The sequence below is a fragment of the Poromitra crassiceps genome (genome assembly GCF_964638095.1).
Source record: "Poromitra crassiceps genome assembly, chromosome: 16".
Taxonomy (NCBI): Eukaryota; Metazoa; Chordata; class Actinopteri; order Beryciformes; family Melamphaidae; genus Poromitra; species Poromitra crassiceps.
In genome coordinates, this window is record NC_139645.1 from 12103921 (window position 1) to 12119110 (window position 15190).

General features: G+C 44.6%; 1 protein-coding gene across 2 annotated transcripts; it reads right to left on the bottom strand.

Moving 5' to 3' along the window:
• Positions 1-5783: 5783 nt before the first annotated feature.
• Positions 5784-15050, bottom strand: cdkn2aip (CDKN2A interacting protein). Of its 2 annotated transcripts, none has more exons than XM_083652916.1 (4): positions 15000-15050; positions 14302-14548; positions 14073-14191; positions 5784-8210 (listed from the first exon to the last, which is right to left on the bottom strand). In XM_083652916.1, exons 2-4 carry the CDS (start codon positions 14544-14546, stop codon positions 7627-7629), a joined length of 948 nt encoding a protein of 315 aa, XP_083509042.1. In that variant the 5' UTR covers positions 14547-14548; positions 15000-15050; the 3' UTR covers positions 5784-7626. The 2 variants fall into 2 exon arrangements, with proteins under 2 accessions (XP_083509042.1, XP_083509043.1); XM_083652917.1 differs by having other exon boundaries at positions 14302-14628; positions 15000-15046.
• Between the last annotated feature and the right edge of the window lie 140 nt (positions 15051-15190).

A 15190-nucleotide genomic window follows, 5' to 3' on the forward strand; every position in this document is an offset into this window, starting at 1 on the left:
TTTTGTATTTTAGGTCTTAATCAGCTGCTGTTTTGCCTTAGTGTTTTGATTTATTACTGTTTTAGCCTTGTTAGTTTTTACCATCACCTGAGTCCCACTTGTATTGGGTAATTGGTTTTAGATTGAACCAACTGGCTTTGACTTTTGTACTTGTCTTTTATTGCTGCTGCTTTTAATTGATTACATTAAACCCTTAGTGGAGCATTGGCTGGTGGAGGCTAGGCACTCTAGTGTGGTCCCCTTTACCGGATTGTAGTGTTAAGCGCACTGGGACACCGTATATTTCACCTGGTTTGCAGTGATTTGCTGTTTGCTGTGAGTACACGAGTGGTGGGTACATTGTGGCACTCCTGGAACACACCCTTATGTAGGCTGGTCTTTGCCCACATTCCCCCTCCCTTTTTTAATAGTTGTTTGGTTTTAAGCATTGGAAAGTGTTATTAAAAAGAATGAATCTACTGTTAACTAAACTATTGTAATAAACATATTGCCAAACATTTATAAACATGGGATTTTCTCTGCTAAATTATTTCCTCCAGACACTTCCAGCCATTTAGTCAATGAATTTACATTTATTTTTGGAACCACGTCTCTGTCTTGTTTTAAGGTGTTGAACTTGTGTAGTCTATGGGACTTGTATTTCATTTAGCCTAGGTTTCCATCTTATAGTTCCTGGGTCGGGGTGAAATTCCCCAGGTGGCGTAGTCGGGTCATTTATATCGTCTGGTTTATTTACAGCCTCACCTTGCCACATGCTGCTAGCTAAACCAGCTAAACGATTCACGCTATTTCTTATTTCCACAAAGAAACTGTGCCCCTCGTTACTATGCGCACTTTTATCAGCTGAAACTAACTACAAATATTCAGGACAGGTTGTCGTCACAAAATCCCGAGTTTGACTGAACGTAGAGGTCCGCGCCTGCAGGACAAGACAGCGCATGTAGTGTCAATATTTAGACTTGACTCACACCGTGCAGCAAAAATGTAGCTACCATGGAGCTATAGCTAACCTTCTGTGACTATGTGTGAACTGAAGTGAAATATCCATCAGGTGTTTCGACTGACATGAGCGTAAAGTAAAGTAACGTTACAGTAAGTGAGCCCCGCTGTGGGCAGCTAACGTTAGCTAGCTATGCTAACTGAACAACGTTTTGTAATGAGATGAAACGAGAATCCAGATAGTCCGAATCGCCACAGTCGACTCTTCTGCTGGTTAATCCACGTTGTACTCTGTATGTGATATGTAGGATAATTATGTGATAAAGACTCACGAATGCTTGTTGTCGGAGGAGATGTTGCCTTAATGCCTTTGGTTCCGAACAGCTCGTTGTTTCGCCGGTGTAACAACTAGTCTCACGTGGTAAGACTGACCCTCCTGTATGCAAAGGCGATGCGAGACGTCTGAGCCACGCCCACCCACGATGCTCAAACAGTCATGTGACAGCCAATTGCCAAAAAGGAGCTCCTTACGACACCTGAATTACAATTCGGATCTTGTTTATTGCAGTGGTTCTCAAAGTGGGCAGTCTCCTATGGTCATGTGGTCACCTCTTCCCTGAAGTATAGGTGTGGATTATGACATGATGGGCCCCTGGGTCTGGATGCATAAAGCCCCCCCGTCACAGTTTACATAGCTACACTCATTTAGGCCAGAATAATAACTAAGACTCTGGGCCGTGTTATCCATATATCACATTGGGCCAATGCACAGGTGCACCAGCCAATTTGCCTTGCACCAGCCAATTTTTTATAGGCTTTGTCATATTTTCTTTACATATTAGGCGTACTCCGTAGACAAAATTAATCTTCAATATACTAAAATAATATATGAATGAGAATTGTGATCACATTCGAATGTGTCCAGTTCAAGCATCTTGTGTGGTGAGAGAAAACCTGTTCACATATGGGGAACTTCGGGAAGGTAGCCTATGCTGAAAACTGCTTCCCCAAGTGTGTTCACGCTTCACAGTCAGGCCTGTTAACTGTGGGTGAGGTGAGGGTGAGAAATCTTAGATTAAACTGCTTGGAGTTCAGATAGCTATCACCTGACTTGTCATGGGACGCCCACATTAAATACATGCTCTCCAAGGCACGACCAAGGATCCATTACCTCAGTGTTGCCAAAAGAGCTGGTCTTCCTGTGATGTCTTCAAACAAATCTACCTGACCTTCATTCGCCCAATCCTCCAGTAGGCTATGCCAGGTCAGGTCGTGCCCTCACCAACATACTCAAGGATAGCTCCTTCATGCGTGGTTTCCTCCATCCAGCCTCAACTTCCACTTGCTCTCTCCGGTGTAGAGAATACGTTGTGCCCACAAGCAGAACCAAAAGACATGAACTCTCTTTTCTTCTTCATCGTTTTATAAATTATTTTATCTTATTTTGCTTATCTAAATTGCCCTTCAGGCTTTATGTTGCTAAATTCATAGCTATCTATTTACTTATTTATTTATTTGTTTATTTGGACGGGACAGTGCAAAATCAATGAACACAAAAACCATGAAGCAGATACAGTCACCTGGAACATAATAAGAGTGTAAAAATTGCCGGATTTAGCACGAGGCTAATTTCCATCCGTTGTCCCCGGATGTCTCATCTATGATGATTGCTTACTGTAAAGTTTTGATGCATTTCAGGATCACTCTTTAAAAACTGTTTTTATACTGTTGTAGCCTACCCATCGACATATAAAATATTGTATATATGTCGATGGTTGTCCACTGCCTAGTCAAATTTTAATAAATGAAACTTGAAACAATACACATTAGTACATAACAGACAAAGAATAATACAAAATGAGACAGCCAAACACAAAAGAAAAAAAACAAAATAAAAGCGAATAAGACTAAAAGAAAATTAAAGAAGAAAGAAATAAACACATTATAGCTGCTGTGCAGCAATGGGTCGTGGCCGGGCACTGATGACATCATCAGTGATGTCACAACCCTGATGGCATCGTCAATGCACAATTGCTCAAGTGACATCACTGATGACATTACTATGACATAAGTGTGTGTGTGTGTGTGTGTGTGTGTGTGTGTTTTCCCAGGATGGCGAGGGCATGTCCCTCCTTTCCCCAGTATGGCGAAGGCATCAATGCTCTTTAGGCTATACATGAGGGCAGAATTCAAAATACTGTCAAAAATTCAGTTTTTGAGATAAAATTCAGAGATTTTAGTGAGAATTTGCAGTAACTGTTTACAGTACAGTTTACAGTAGGACATTTTGATGTACTGGGCTCAATTTTTGAATAAAAAATATGTGCTTTTGTGTAGGGCAGTCTAACGATGCAGATGCTGAAGTTTAGGGTCATTTTCAAGAAAAAATTAGTAGGGTTTCATTAGTTTGACAGTTTTTACAGTTTTGCGGTCTTTAGACTTCATAATTGGCCATAGGTAACCCTGTACAAAAGTTTCTCCTCACTTGGGCCCACATTTCGGTGAAAGTTGCAAAGTCATGTATGCCTGATTTGTTATGAATTTTCAAAGTTTGAAACTTTGAAAGAACTTTTGAAAGAAGAAGAAGAAGAAAATAACTTTTGAAAGAAGAAGAAGAAGAAGAAGAAGAAGAAGAAGAAGAAGAAGAAGAAGAAGAAGAAGAAGAAGATTGGCAAATACAAACAGTGGCCCTGCCGCCGGACTAAAAGATATATGATAAGTATTAAAATAGTGTGTTTGAGTGTAAGTAGGATGTGAGTTTCATTTTAAAGCATGCCTTTCCTTTGATAGAACGAATACCGCCTGGAACACAGTTCCATGATGCGATTGCCCTGACTGCTGCTTGCCCTGCTTCCTTCATGTAGTTGGTTCTAGGTCGGGGTAAAGTCATGTGACCACCACTAGCCCCTCTAGTGGTGTGTGTATGAATATTTGAACTGTAAATAATGTTATTGAAAAGAAACTTAGGAGTCTGAGTTTGAATCACTCTATGAAAATATATACAGTAAGTAAGTTAGCCAATTATAGTCTATCCTACTAAGCCATGTGAGACGTGGATGCATATGCTATGCTAGACCTAGCTGAGCATCGCAGTACCAGGCTGCCTTGTTTTGTGCTACTTGTAACTTTCTGAATAGACATTTAGAAGCAGATGACAACACCACTGAGCAATAATCCAGGTGACACAGAACCAATGAACACACTAAGTTTTTGGTGCATGACCCCCACCTATTGAATTTTAGTAGTCACAATGCAATTATATACAGTGAAAAAAGGGAACATTGTCCACCCAACGTGCTCCAGTTCAACCTATAACAAATAAATAAAGGTAATTCCAGGTGAGGTTTGAACCCTTGGCCACAAGATTGTTTAAATGTTGGTCTGGTTCTCTACCAACTGAGCCATCCTGACTGTTGAATTAGGTCAGTCAGTAGAGCCTAAACTATGTACCTGCAGAGCCGGAGACCAAGTATTTATGATAGTGAAGGTATGTTGTACCAAGATGTACATTCTGTCCAAGTAGTTCTACTGTAGTTATAAAGTTGTATTTCCAGTCTGCCTCTACCTGACCGCTGAGCACCAGGGTCAGTCTCAGAGACCCAGGACAGCCCGCTCACCCTCCAGCCTGCCTCTACCCGCCCTCTGAGCACCAAAGTTGGCTTACAAGACCCAAGACATGCCCCTGGTACCCAGTGGAGAACCAAATTGTAGTATTTGGCTGGGATACACCAAAGTACTTGGAGATGAATATAGCTTTAAACTTATAAGTACCTAAGTACTTGAACAGAAAGTAGTATTTGTGTAGAATATCACACACACACTCTCGCATAAGCTATATATTTGACCAATATGTGTTGGACTTTACAGTTGAATGAGTTACTTAGACTATTGTATGGGGAAAATCATGGGGGGAAATAGAGCAAGCCATCAGAACCATGGATAGCGCTCTGACACCTGGTAACAGTCAAAGTAATTAAGCAGCGAGCAGAGGAGCTGTCTCTCTCAATGTGGTTCTGAAATGACTTTAACATGTTTAATGTTGATGAATGTTGATTTTATGTAATGAGCATAATCATTTTGTTATAGATTGCTACTATTTTACAAAAAATAAGGCATATATTGCAAATGGCACCACTTTAGATCTAATGTGTGTACTTCTTATTTGAACATGTTTTCTGCCCAGTACGTTGATGGAGAGTCTGCTCTGTAAAGGGGCCCCTCTTCCCCAGTGCAACTGTCTGACTATAGAGAGGCAAGGTGAACGTCACTTCCTGCTTCAGCACTGTACCAGAGATTTTCATCCGCCAGTTATTTTCCCATAGACATTTCGTAAAATGCTTATAAAAATAGTTTTACTGGTTAAACCAAACGGTTCAGCTAACGCTATAATCGGGAGAGACCATAGAACATTTCACTTGGACCAAAACAAAAAAAAACATTGAAAAAATATTTTCTTCAAACACGCATTTTTTTTAACGTTTTGGTCCAAGTGAAATGTTATGCAATCTCTCCTGTTTCTAAATATATCTGTACCGTTTGGTTTGAACAAGTAAAACTTTTTATAAGCATTTTACAAAATGCATACGGGAAAATGAATGGTGCATGAAAATCTCTGGTACAGTGCTGAAGCAGGAAGTGACGTTCCACGTTGGCTCTCTATACCTACACCCCTGATAGTGTACACACACACACACACACAAAATATAATAATTTTCATCTGCAAGGATGCAAGAAATCTTGTACAGATATATTTCAGCAGGTAGAAGCAAAACAAACAAACACACACTAATAATAAAATAATACAAAATAAAAACACATGCCTTGGTTAAATTATGTTGGTTTATTTAAAAAATATATATAGAAACACGACCACTGATGTGAACATACAGTAATATGGGACAGTGTGGATACTCACACTTGTATGAAATAAGTTTTCATTCAATCCAGATTTGGGGGGGGGGGGGGGGGGATACACATCACAGCAGCATTGAGTTTCCTCTCAATAACATCATAACTATACACCTTATTTTTATGAAACATGTTCAAACAAATCATCTAAATTAGGACAAATCTATTTTCAACATAGTGTGGGACTCAGTGGTTTTTAATCAGTGAAGTTAAGTAACAAAATAAACAAAACATAGCTTTTAGTACTTCTGTGTGTGACTGCTAATTGGTTATGTATGTATTCAAGAACATAAAGATTGAAATCTGTCAAATATACCTGCACGTCACTCAACTATAGAATTACACTCAAAAGCGCGCAGTGGGGAGTTTCGAGCATCAGCACACGCCTCCTCTGAATGAGTCACAAGGCTAAATATTAGTAGCATTACTTCTGATGGATGGCAGTAATGGTAGAACCTCGGTGTGGCCGCCACCCCCCCCCACCCTCAAACTACATGTATGTCAGACTTTATTCCAACTCCGGAGCGTTTCCTCCTTTAGTTTGGTTTCTTTGGTGAGAAAGATGCCGTGAACTCTGGTGGCACCAAATAACGGCACAGAGAGTCTCGGTCCTCTGACACTAGAACCGTGTTGCGTTTGTTAGGAGCGGGAAGGTAGGTAACCCGAACCAACGTGAGGAAACCACCCCCAAAAAGCAATGGCTTATTACAGGAGAGCAAGGAGACGGATGTTGACATCAGATGGCGAGGAGTTTCTCATGCGCGGAAAATGAAAATGGCCAAAAAGAGTGCAGACGACTCCATCAAGCTTTGCTAAGTTCCACAGACTGGAATCGGATTTGTTTAGACCCGCCTCCTGCCAAAACCTTTAAGGGTGAGAGGTCACCAAAACTGTCCAATAAACAAGCTACTTGTGAGTCATGTGACTTTTGTTTACAAGCCCGGTTGGCTTGTAATAGAGCAGTGTCAAGCAAAAAACAAAGGAAAATTGAACAAAGTGAACTTCTCAACTATGGTTCAGACCAAAGAAAACAAACTGTAGATGTAATGATCATGATTACCTGGCCACAAGACGCTGTTAGGACCGGTCTGACCACAACATGGTGCAGTTTGGATACCATACTACCCACAATATATGAGACATATTAGGCTAAACAAAACAATGCACCGCACAAATTCTAATGCAGCAGTCAGTGTTTCCCCTAGACACATTTTTCAGGCCTGGAGGCATTTCGAAACGTACCCCGACCGCAACGGCGGGGGCCCTCGCTGGCGACGCTAAACTTTTAGCTAACCTGTTTCGCATCTACGCTGGCAATGGCATCCCAAGTATCCTCATACTATTATGGGATGCGATGCGAACAGTTGCATTATGGGATGCGCTTTTCCCAGGCAACGACAATACGTCGACACGTTTTGGAACAGCGCTGCACGCCGGGCACAATGCTCCTAAAAGCAAAACGCTCATTGTTTTGAATGATTTGGCATCTTCTATTACTGTCAACACCAGCATTGTTGTATTGTAATAATATGCCATAAAGGTTTATTGACATTTTGGGGAGAGCAGGAAAAGAAATCTAAAAAAAAAAAAAAAAATCTGGCCCGATCAGGCCTGTAGAATGGTAGGGGAAACACTGAGCAGAGTAACGCAAATCATGTTATGATGTCCGTTTGACGGTCTGGTCCGCACACAGCCATGGATGCCTTCAGGAGCATCAGTCATAAATGCCACTCCTCGATGCCCCCAGCAGGCACACTGCGGTCTGTTTGCTTGGTCTTCCTATGACGAACCGCCCTCCAGCGGCTCTGGCTGGAAGGGGTAGCCGAGCGCGGGAGGAAAGCCCTGGCTCCTGGGCTGATCATCCAACAAGACCACGTCGTCCACGTCCTTGCCTCTGTAGCGCCGCCTGCCGATCTTTACTGTCACTTTGCGGCCCTGGAAGGCTTTCAGGGCCTCTTTGGAGGCCATGGCTCGGGCGGCGGCCTCGTCGCGCCCGTACCCCGTCCCCATGTAGACAGTCTGACAGCGCAGCTCGCACACGTGGCCCTCCTTCTGCGTGCGGCCCGCCGGCAAGTCTGGGATGTCCTTCAGCGGCACAAACACGCAGCTCAGGCTCTGCTTGCAGGACTCCACGCAGCTGCGCAGGATCTCAAAGTGGTCCAGGTTGGGACCGAAGCCGCCGGCCGACACCAGCTTCCAGGCCACCGCCTTGTAGAGGCGGTTGAAGAAGGGCTGGTGATCGGCGGGGGCCTGCGGCGGGGGTCCCACCTTCACCGGCCGGGCCGCCGTCTTCCCGGCGGGCCGACCCTCCGCCTCGTTGGGCCCGGATTTCCCTTTTTTCACACAGCCGTCGGCCTCGCTCCCTGGAAATGAAAACGCAGCAACTTTTAACCAGGAAGCAGATTGCAGGCTCAGGTGTGGGTGAGGCTCAGGTGTGGGTGAGGCTCAGGTGTGGGTGAGGCTCAGGTGTGGGTGAGGCTCAGGTGTGGGTGTGGAGAAGATGAAGCCTGTATGCAATTAGACTGAAACCACACTAATGGCTCATTTCCACCACATATAACAGCACAGTACAGCTCTACTCGACCTGGGCCGTTTCTCAATTTGCGTTCTTGTGTCCCTGGGAAACATCATCAGTCGCAGCCGCCCAAGTACTGTTCCAATACAAAGTTCACATTTCGCCAAGAACGCTTAAAAGGGCCCATATTTTGCTAATATAATGTATTATTATTTTATTGTTGGCCTCCACTAGAGTAACTTATTGCATCATTCACAGTTGAAAAAACACAGTTTATCTTGTACTGGCTCTCACTGCCCCCTTCAGTTCAGCCTCTGTATGAAACGCTCTGTTTTAGGTCCTGTGCTTGAACCCCCACCCTCCGGAAAATACTCCAGGAGGCAGGAGGGCAGCGCGAGGAGTTTTTGTGTTTGGCCGCGGTAAGGGATGCCCTGCTCGGCCAGCCGCCGAAGGAAATGTCCCGGCACAGCCCGGGCCGAGCGGAGCTAGGGGATAGATAGCTACGGGGATGTTGATATATCAATTGATAGCCTTGCTTGTTACGCCCAAGTCACGTTTGTTATCGATGGTCAGATTCGTTTTGACAATCCCTTGCTCGTTTATATAATTGTTTTACAGCTCCCCGCCCTGCCCGCGAGCTTCACACTCAAGCCACAACACAACAGGGGCACGGTGGCTCAGTGGTAGAGCTGTCGCCTCACAGTCAGAAGGTCCTGAGTTCGATTCTCGCCTGGGACACTGTGGGCGCTGTGGTTGTGGTCCCTCCCCCATATCTTCAGTGCCTACTGCCCAGGTGGGGTATCTCGTCGTAAGGGCCTTTCTCTCTGTGTGGAGTTTGCATGTTCTCCACGTGCTCCCCCAGGGGGTTCCTCCGTATATAACCCCCCCCACTAAAAACATGCAGAAGATCAGATCGTCATCGTCATCCGACCAGTGACGACAACATCCGAAGTTGGTCCCCGGGCGCTGTACGAGAAAGCGACCACTGCTCCAGGCCTGCCCCCTGGAGGAAAGGACATGCCTGGATGGGTTAAATGCAGAGGACACTTTTCACCGGCCACCGTCAGCATGAGTGTGTTGTGGCCGCATGTGTTGTGGTGTTCGTGTGACAATAAAAGACGGGGCGTGTCCCGTTACGAGAGTTTTAACAGCTAATGTAGCTAGTTAGCTAACTCCCCAAATGCTTGTGACTATAAGTGTGCCTCGGCCTCTCCTAGCAAAGGCTACACGGACCAAACCAAAATGAGGACTTGGAGAAGTCAGCAAGTTGGACTAACGTTACAAGTTCTGAAAATGTGTGCCTTCGTCATTCATCGGTTGTTCATGTATATGAAAGGCAGCTGTGGCTGTGCTGCTAGGCTAATAGCAAGTGCTAACGTTACCCAGCCGGTGGTAAGTAACGTTAGCGCTTCCTAGCTGCTAGGTACAACCGATGCTGGAATGAGACACATATTTTCAGAACTTACCACTTCAGTCCTACATTCTGGCTCACTTCCAAGTCGTCTCCTTGTTTTGTGTGAAAGTGAAAGGCAGATACGGCCGAGACGAGTGGAAATTAGCAGCGCTACTGTCGGTCGGCAGTAGGGATGCACCGATATGAAAATTTTGGCCGATGCCGATAACCGATATTAACATTGCTGTTATGGCCGATAACCGATATTTACCGATGTCGATATGATCTGTATAAAACCACATTTTTATGATCATCACATTTTGTACATACTGAAAAACACATGTTAACACTGAATTTGAAAAAGTTATGCATTTCTTTATTTGCAAAGCCTTTGGAAAAGCCCATAAATCATAGATTTACTGCATTATTTCATATCAATGTGAAGAATTTGGCTGATAATGATAACCGATATTAACATCGCAACATCTGACCGATACCGATATGACCGATATGTTAAAAAATGACTAACATCGGCCGATACCGATATGATTGCCGATATATCGTGCATCCCTAGTCGGCAGTGTACTGGAGAAATGTCAACACAGGGAAGGGTGGGGGCTAGAGGGCGTGCGCGCGCTGCGCGCCGGCCGGCCGCAACACTTTGTTGCCAGGGTAACAAGTCCTACCTGACGTCACCAAAACTATGGTTCTCGCACAAAATCGGCATAAATCCATGTAATCTCGTCTACGAGAGTTCATGGGCGGGAGGGGGGGTTCATGGGGGTAACATTAAAACACTTTCACATATTTATTTGAAGCTTAGCCCATGTTTAATATGACCATCCAAGATTGTAACAACATATATATGATACAAAATTAAGAAATGCATAATATGGCCCCTTTAAAATTCCCGGATGTGTTCTCGACACGCCCACTTTACCGAGGATGCTCTGGTTGGTGACTTGTGTCAACTTGGCAAGGCATATATCCCAGCATTCATTTCGGGCATAAGCAGAGGCAGAACGCAGCAGAGAAGATGCCATAAGCTCCGGGAAGTTTTTTACAACTTAAAGTTTTATTTCATCACTAAATTAATTTCTGATGACTTTTGATGCCTACAAGCAGGGTGGTAGGTTTCAATAAGTGCCACTTTACGGACATTTATGCCGAAAAATGGCAAAAAGCTCCAGAGCACAATTGGTTGCATCTACATCAGCTGAGCTTTTTATTTGTGTAGTACTGCAGGCAGCCTCTGTGCTGGTATTGCGCAATACCCTCAAGAACGCATCGTCTCAAACTGCCAACAGCGTCATGTGTGCTTGTGACCTAGCAAGTTCATTCTTCCAAGAACGACTAGCAAGAACGTTCTCCCCAAGAACACAAGAACAAGAATGCATTCTTGGTATTGAGAAACAGCCCTGGTCTTACCCGGCTCTACTTGATATATACTCTGCTTCCATAGCAAGTTTACTCGCCTCCGCCCACACCTGGTCGTCATAGCGACCGCATATCTGCCATCCGCCCATAGCCGAAGTAGGTTATAACATATAACGTTAAAATTAAATCCATACACTGAACTTTTAAACTGGTTATGAAATACTGGTGCCTCTAAATGACCTACAGTGTACATGGGCAAATGTGACAATCGGCCAGGAGAATGGATATCACTTTGTTGTTACTCAAACTCACATGCATGCGCTGCGCGGGGGACGGGAGTACGCTACGGGGAGAATGGAAGCCAGCCCACTACCCCAGCGGCAACTCACCAGGCAAGACCGCGTCTTCGATAAACCCCCGCCTCCGGCCTAGCGGAGCCGTCGTTACGCACAACTACAAAGGGCTTCCCGAGGAGCGGACTTTCTCTCTCTCAAAACAATTGAAAACCACCGTCATGTTAAAGCTGAGCAAGGAGATCGATTTTATTTCACCAGAGCCGAAGGCAGCAACACAAAAGACTGATGGAAATAACAGAAGATAAGGTAAGCCCCACTAAACTGGTATCCAGCATTGACAGTAGATACAGTAAACACGATTCTGCCTGACCAATCAGTCGTCTGCAGTGTTTTCACGTCACCGTATGGTAGGGATGGGCGCGAGTACTCGATCATAACGTCAGTACTCGAGAAACGTTTCCGCTGTTCGGGTACTCGCCCCACTCCCCACCCCTTTAAAAATGGTCTAAATCTACGCATGCATCATTATGTGGATCTGGCAGCATGAACTGCACGGGCATCAAGTCAGCCAGAATGTACAAGTACGTCCGCTTTGTTGATTTCAAAATAAAATGCTTATTGTAAAGTAAGTTGTAACCTTATTTATTTTGAGTAATGCGTTACAGCCATAGTTTCACGCCATATAACATCACAACGAGTATTTTGATACAAGGTTTGCTGCTTCGTTCGTTGAAATAACTTTTCTCCTCCAACGTGCATCAATAAGCTATTTACTTTTGTTTAAGTAACATTATTTTGAAAGTTTTAACCGGAAGTTTTCCAGCTCATCCCGAAAATGGTGGCTGAAGATATGCTCCCGAAGGACGCCCGATAAAACGAGCCTTCGCTTGTTTCACAACAATATTGTCCGCTCCGAAGCGCTAATGCCATCCATCCAACCATCGGAGATGCTGTCTGAGGTAGGCTTTAGATGTTAGCTTAGCGTCACCTCACCTAATATAACAGTCAGTCAGTCCCTCTCCTCACATGCTCCAGGTAACGCTTTCTCCATGCAAAAATGCAAACGTTATGTGTGAACAGCCCTACACACCGCAGATTACCTCTGCTCCGTCATTACCATAGTAATCACACAGACGCCCCCCCTCCCGCGCTCGCGAGTACTCGTTCATAATAGAAGGAGAGTACTTGAGTATTTAAATTGCTTAAAATGCCCATCCCTACCGTATGGTACCGGGCCCACAGCGCTGGAACCTCAACAAAGCAGGGACCAAAACTAGCACGACTCAACCCCGACTCAACCCGGGCTGTCCAGGTTTTTGATCGGTGGAATGAGACTAAAAAGCGTGATGAGCTGGGCGGGGCCGTGCTGATACCAGTTGTGGAAATGGGCCATAACAGAAAAGAAGAGCGCTGAACCGTTACCCAGACGGCGCACGACAATCAGAACAGGACAGGTCCAACAATCTACCATAAGTTTCTGGGGATGATGAGAGTCCTAGTACCTGCCATCTAATACCGCGTTCATGACAACTCGGACCGCCGGAAAAAACGGGTTCCGACCTGTAAAAAGTGAATTGAACTGTCGTCCAGGTCGGAATTACAGATCGGAAATTCGGGTATCATCCAGCGCTCCGCTTTGTCAAAATGTCGACTGGTAATCACAGAATTATTATACAGACGCTTGTTACCGTTTTAAGTTAATACAAAATGTGATGTCTTAATTATGTAGTCAACGTTAATATGCGTTTGTGTCATCTATGTTTCGCTCTGATTAGAGCGATATGTGAAATTCAGCATTCAGCATGTTCGGTTAGCATTGTTAGCTAGTAGGTAGCTACAATGCTAACTGAACACAGGTTGCTATAGCAACCTAAAGCATGTGTTTGGTTTCCCCCCTGAGCGGGAAGTGCAGCGTGAACGCAAATATGTCCGGGGCGGAGGTTCCGTGTTGAAACTTACGGCCGTCAGAGTTGTCTTGAATGCGGTATAACTAAATCATAATGTGCGAGTACAAGATTTACTTTGTGCGTTTGAATTGGTCCAAATCATAAAAAACAACAGCAGCATTTTTTTTTAAACTTTGCTGTTTTCTGATGGTACAATGGACCCTTTTCACGGGGGGCATTTTGTGCCGAAAGGGCAGGATAAACACAGGTGCAAGCAAAACACTAATGAGGGTTTCCAACTTCCAATGATTGGAATTTGGAAACCCTCATTAGTGTTTTGCTTGCACCTGTGTTTACCCTGCCTTTTCGGCACAAAATGGCCCCCGTGAAATGGGTCTATTACATCTCCCATGGCTGAATGTCAAACAGACCATAATACTTCAGTAATAAAGCAAAGTTACCAATATGTGTATTTGTCCTACCTGTAGTCATAGTCAGTGATAAAGTCTTTGTATGCACTTTGTTTAGTATTAAAACAGTATTTGACTTTTTCTAACAAACAAAACACAAACAATGGTTTCATTTTCAGAGGTATGGAGGAATGTTAAAAAAACTAGCCTATCACCTCTGGGAAACGCAGTATCCCCTAATTATTTACTGTCATGTGAATCCTCAGCATCAGTTGTTTGGTGCCCACCTGAAATCTACTTGGTCAGCAAACCCACTCCCCTTTTTAAATGAGAGAAAATGTGCGTTACCAGCTGTGCCACTCTTTCCTTTAGCCATGATTTCATCCCTGGTCATTCGAACAGGAGCATCATGGACGACTATCCCCTCGCTCATCTCCTTGATCTTGTCCATTACGGCCTGTGGATACCTAAAGGATGAACAGCACAGGGAAACAAGTCAGTCCTGCTGCCTTATCTGTGTGCCTTGATCTTTGTTTGCCAACGTTTATCAGTCTGCTCCTCTGTCAACATACTGTACCTGCAGCCGAGGAAAACGTGATTAGCCCAGACCATGGAGAGAGATAACAGCTTGTCCAGACTGTTGCTGGGCATTTCTCGGTCAATCGTGGGGAAGGCCTCCATGTTCCTCAGGATGAACTCCCTCCTGGCAGCCCACTGCTTGTTGGTCTCACAGTGGCCCCTGAAGGTGTCCACCCACTGGGCCAGCTCAGGGTTCTGCTGCAGGTACTCTGACACATCATCTCCGCTCCTCTCCTCCGCCATCGCTGCCACAACAACAAGTCACACGACACAGCTTTGTCAATCCCCAGCTGTTCAGTTGTTTAAAGTGGCAGCCATTGTAAGGCTAATGAAAAAACAAACAAAGTTTTGCTTAGCTTGAGTTCGGCTAACTAGCGTTAGCTCTTACGTCAAGTCTGTAGAAGAGACATACAGCTTTAAAACTAGCTATTAGCATGTTTAAAATCTCATCCCAGCTGTAACGGCGGTGTTTTGTTGCTATTCGTCATGGCGTAGGTGTTTTGCAACGTACCGTCGCAGTGGTGTTGGCCAGCTGGTTTAGCGTTAAGCAAAGCTAGCCAGGGATGACATTAGCTAGAAGCCAAGCTGGGGAGAATTTGAACATGCTAGCAAGCTTAGTAATGATAATAACTCGTATCAATTGGTATATTAGCCATCGATGACCACGATTTAAACGTCTAACTACGAGATACGAACCTTTACCAGCTCTCTCGTCTCCGTTGTGAGGTGTATCTGGCTGCCTGGCTACATGACCCAATGATGACGGAAAGGCTGATGATGCTTCCTTGGTGTTGAGATCCGTTGAACTACACTTCCCACAATGCTTTGCGTACGGACGTATCAGAACTGCGACAGCTCCATCGACAGCTTTGTTTTGGTGGATGAAT

Excerpts from the sequence above, each read along its gene's own strand:
- cdkn2aip (XM_083652916.1), bottom strand. The coding sequence starts at position 14,546 with ATGGCGGAGGAGAGGAGCGGAGATGATGTGTCAGAGTACCTGCAGCAG. Across the intron at positions 14,192-14,301 it reads CACGTTTTCCTCGGCTGCAG|GTATCCACAGGCCGTAATGG; the intron begins GTACAGTATGTT and ends TTCATCCTTTAG. Across the intron at positions 8,211-14,072 it reads AGGAAAGAGTGGCACAGCTG|GGAGCGAGGCCGACGGCTGT; the intron begins GTAACGCACATT and ends TTTCATTTCCAG.